The sequence below is a fragment of the Solanum tuberosum genome, unplaced genomic scaffold (genome assembly GCF_000226075.1).
Source record: "Solanum tuberosum cultivar DM 1-3 516 R44 unplaced genomic scaffold, SolTub_3.0 scf00084, whole genome shotgun sequence".
In the NCBI taxonomy this organism is placed as follows: Eukaryota; Viridiplantae; Streptophyta; class Magnoliopsida; order Solanales; family Solanaceae; genus Solanum; species Solanum tuberosum.
In genome coordinates, this window is record NW_006239009.1 from 1,361,551 (window position 1) to 1,365,964 (window position 4,414).

Below are 4,414 nucleotides of genomic sequence, written 5' to 3' on the forward strand. Positions count from 1 at the left end.
AAATATATATATATATATATATATATATATATATATATATATATATATTAGCATGTTATTTAATCTTATGATATAAAATATTTCATATGGAATATTAGATATAATAAAGTATTAACGTATTCTTTTTATTCAAACCATATACAGAGAACAAAGTACAAACAAATAAAAATATTTAATGCATTTGATGTTTGATCAAAATAAAATAATCACAAAATTAATGGTATTCTTAGAAAAAATTCAACATAATATCTTATAAAACTAAAAGTATAGCTAATATAGCTATAGATATAATAGTAATACAATAAATTAAATCGTGTACTAATAATATTAATTTAATGTGCTTAAATAAATAAGTTAATGATTTGTATTATTATATTATTATTACTATAATGTATCAAATATATTATTAAGTGCATAATACATTTTATTAGTTATTTTTAATTATAAAATTATTACATTTTAAATCATCCGTGCAACGCGTGGGCACGTATACTAGTTCACTATAATAGAAATATATTTAGAGCAACTTTTAGATATAGCAAACACAAAATTCATACTTGTATGGTATAGCAAAGTTTGCATAATTGCGCTCCATAGCAAACATATATATGTATAATCGCTATACATATACAAAAAAAAACGGTTGTATAATTCGCTATACATATACAAAGAAAGCAGTTGTATAATTCACTATACATATACAAAGGAAAGCGATTGTATACAAAAGATCAATTGTATAATCTGTGTATGTATAAAACGAGAAAGAGAGAAAGGCAAAAGAAAACTGGGCAGAGAAATATTTGTATTGTATAATTATAAGTGTATAAGACGAAGATATATGTATTTACATGTGTATATACAATTTTCTCTCGCTTTATACAAACATAAGCGCAATTTATACATTTTTGTTTCTGTTTGTATAAGCGAAAGAGGCGAGGGTGGCGAGCGAGATTTGGGAGAGTGGCGAGCGAGATCTGGGAAGAGGGGAACGAAAATATATGTATAAATACAATTTTCTCTCGCTTTATACAAACACAAACACATTTTATACATTTGTGTTTGTATAAAAGCGAGAGAGGCGAGCGAGACTGCCACCAAACGAGAGTGGCGAGCAAGATTCCACCAGGGAGAGTGGCGAAAATAGCAATAGTTTACTATATGATACAGTTAAATCAAAGTATATTTATAACATTTAATTTGAATTAATAGTTTGCTATTATATATAATTTTCTCATATATTTATGACAACACGGAATATATTTGGTCCATTGTTCTTTTCTTAAAAAAAGTAGTACTCCTTTGTTTTAGAAAACAATGGTCATAATTTTTTTTAATTAATTTATATTACATTTTGAAACTTTAATGGAACCTCAAGTAAATTATAAAGAATAGGGATTGCAGTTGGAGAAGTCGTCGTTATTGATCCACAAGTTGAAGTTTGTGGGCGATCAGAATTCAGAAATGGGTAATTAATTGAATCTCCAGGATCTTACGTCGTATTAGGGTAAGTTTACTTCTTTTTCAGTCTGGATTGGATTGGATTGGTGTTTCTTTTTAATCTGTTCGATGAAGTAGTAGTGGAAATTTGAACAGGAGCGCAACTTTGGTTGTATTAGAATTTAGACCTAATATGAAATTGCAACCACTGCATTAGTATTAGTAATCCTGCTCCGGCTGCTGTTCAAGTTGATGATTTAAAAGGAAATTCAATTCTTATTGCTAATGCCCTTTCTTCCTAAAAGAGATATCCTCCCTCTCTCCAGCATGCTAGATTGACTACCACTTAATGAGTATTTTCCATAACCGACTTGTCTAGTTTGCAATGTAAAAAAATGTCCATTAACATCTTGAGCAAACTTGGTTATAAAATTATCATGAATCAAAACTACTTTTTTTCCCCAATAACCACACAACTTTATATGAAAACTTATCATGAATCACCTAGATTGTTCAATTCCTTTTTAAGTTAATTTATCTGAAAACTTCTTCCCCTGCTTGTGCCCTTCCCAGATTGTACAATCCTTTCTATTTGACCTCCCTTTAAACTGTTCCAAGACAATTTAAAACTCTGTTACTCAGTAATTTAATGGTTTTCTGAAGCTTAGATTCAGTGAAAAGGAAATAAAAGACTGTGTTATGGCATGTGCTAGGGATAAAGCACCTTGGCCTGACGATTGGTTACACCATGACATTTTTCATAGCTTGTTGGGATGTGGTCAGTAAAGAAGTAGTTGCATCAGTACAAAACTTCCATGCTTAGAGCTTTTTAAAAAAAAAGTTTCAACGCGACCTTCTGATACCACAAAAGATTGGGGCAAAGGAGTTGAAGGACTTCAGACCCATAAGTCTAGTAGGCAGCATTTACAAGATTCTATCAAAAATTCTATCTGAAAAGCTCAAGAAAGTAGTCTCCAAGCTGGTGGATGCTCAGCAATTGGCCTTTATAAAAACCAGACAGATCATGGATGCAATTTTGATTGCAAATGAGAGTGTGGATGTCAGAAAGATCAGCAAGGTCCCAGGGATCCCATGTAAGTTTGAAAAAGCCTACGACCACCTTCACTGGGGATTCCTCTGGAAGACTTTGGAGGGTATGGGTTTTGGTGAAAAATGGATAAAATGGATGATATTCTGCATCACAACTGTGAAGTTTTCCATTCTGATAAATGGATCTCCTTTTGGATTCTTCTCATCTCAGAGAGGATCAAGACAAGGGGAACCCCCTATTCCCTTTCTCTTTATTCTGGTAATGGAAGGACTACATGACATGCTTAGAACAACTCAAATAAAAGGATGGATAAGAGGTTTCAATCCCAACATAAATGATAGACAGGGCCTGTCCATATCACATTTACAATATGCTGATGACTCCCTGATTTTTTGTGATGCAGAGAGCTTCCAACTAAAGTATTTAAGAATTATCTTGATATTGCTTGAAGCCATCTCAGGGTTACACATTAATTGGGGGAAAAGCTTCATTTACCTGGTTAACAAGATGCCTAACATAAATGTGTTAGCAAAATTTTGGGGGAGAAAAATAGAAGAACTCCCCACACTGTACCTTGGTATGCCCTTGGAGGATAAGAGCAAGTCAAAAGGCATTTCGAATAATGTTCTGGAGAAATGTGAGAAGAGGATCTGACACTCAGAAGTACAGCCAGCAATTAGCTCCCAGGCACAACTCCCGAGGACATGATATAGCCTAGTTTTCACTATCTTCCTCCGGTGATCCTTCCGATCACCGGACATCTTTTTCTTTTCCTCCTCTTTTTCTTCCTTTCATCTCTTTTCTTTCTTGCCACTGGGCTCGTTTCTTTTCCATTATGGACGACACGATCTATTTTGCAGTAGGGTTCAAATCATATGACATCACAAGAACATCAGGCACAGCAGGGGAATGGTATGACTGGACAGAAAGGAGTAGAAAGTCAATAACGAGGATATCTTTCACTGGCAAGGACATGGAATGGATATCTTCGATTATGCGAGAAGCATCCAAGGCTAAGGGGAACACAGTCAGAAGGTGGAAGAAAAAGGATGATTTCATAGAGATCTACTGCGCAAGGAATTTTAACAAATACGGAAGATACATCAGCCTGATAAATGTTAGAGGTAAAAAAAGGGCAGTCATTATAGTCCCTGAATTATCTTTTAACTCAGGATGGTCAGGTATTGCAGAGAAGATTGGAAGATTCATCCATAGTTACAAGCGTGTGGGGAATCTAGAGACACATAGACTGGTTGATAGTAATATTCCCTATGTGGATATGCTAAAGAGCAGCAAATGGACTAATAAGTGGAGGAAGGACATGCCAGAAAAGATAATAAAGAGGGGGGGCAGAATCTGCATTAATAGAGATGCAAACATCCAAAGCGAGGTACTGAAGAAGAGTTTGGTGGGCGAATTTATGACTAGTAAAGGCGAGGCACCTACCTTGACAGAGGTGAGAAGATGGGCAAGTAGTTTATGGAAAAGAGTCCATGGCCTGAACATTTATGATATGGGGGAAGGTTTTTTCCTTTTCGAATTTGCATCCAAGGTAACAGCGGAACAAGTAGTCGAAGGGGATTGGGTATGGAGAAACTTGCCGGTGAAAATGCAGTGGTGGAGTCCAACAGTGTGTGCGTCAGCAGGGGGAGATAGAACCAACGCAATTTGGATCAGGGTGGTGGGTCTGCCGTTACACTTCTGGGAGCACCACACCTTCAAAGCTATTGGGGACTTTTATGGGGGTGGATAGAAACAGAAGAAGAAACCCAACTGCGAAATCATCTTAAATGGGCGAGAATCAAAATCAAAGGAAACGGGTCTGACGTGCCAAAGGAAGTGACAATAGATGATGGTGCTTTTCTCTACACGATGCAGGTGTGGACGGAAGCACCGGCGAGGGTGACCGTCGGAGAAAACAACATT

The 4,414-nt window shown here is 35.7% G+C and overlaps 2 protein-coding genes across 2 annotated transcripts in view; both read left to right on the forward strand.

The window, feature by feature from the left end:
- Window positions 1–1,299: 1,299 nt before the first annotated feature.
- LOC102601257 (protein RER1B-like) overlaps window positions 1,300–4,414 on the forward strand; it is a 15,751-nt gene continuing 12,636 nt past the window's right edge. The window contains exon 1 of the mRNA XM_015308425.1: window positions 1,300–1,504. The gene's annotated coding sequence lies outside the window, so the exon portion shown is untranslated. The remainder of the gene's footprint in view (window positions 1,505–4,414) is intronic.
- Window positions 2,462–3,142, forward strand: LOC107060459 (uncharacterized). The gene is made up of 2 exons (XM_015308417.1): window positions 2,462–2,804; window positions 2,892–3,142. The coding sequence occupies exons 1-2, from the start codon at window positions 2,462–2,464 to the stop codon at window positions 3,140–3,142; spliced, it is 594 nt and encodes a 197-aa protein (XP_015163903.1).

Excerpts from the sequence above, each read along its gene's own strand:
- LOC107060459 (XM_015308417.1), top strand. The coding sequence starts at position 2,462 with ATGGATGCAATTTTGATTGCAAATGAGAGTGTGGATGTCAGAAAGATC. Across the intron at positions 2,805-2,891 it reads AATAAAAGGATGGATAAGAG|AGAGCTTCCAACTAAAGTAT; the intron begins GTTTCAATCCCA and ends TTTGTGATGCAG.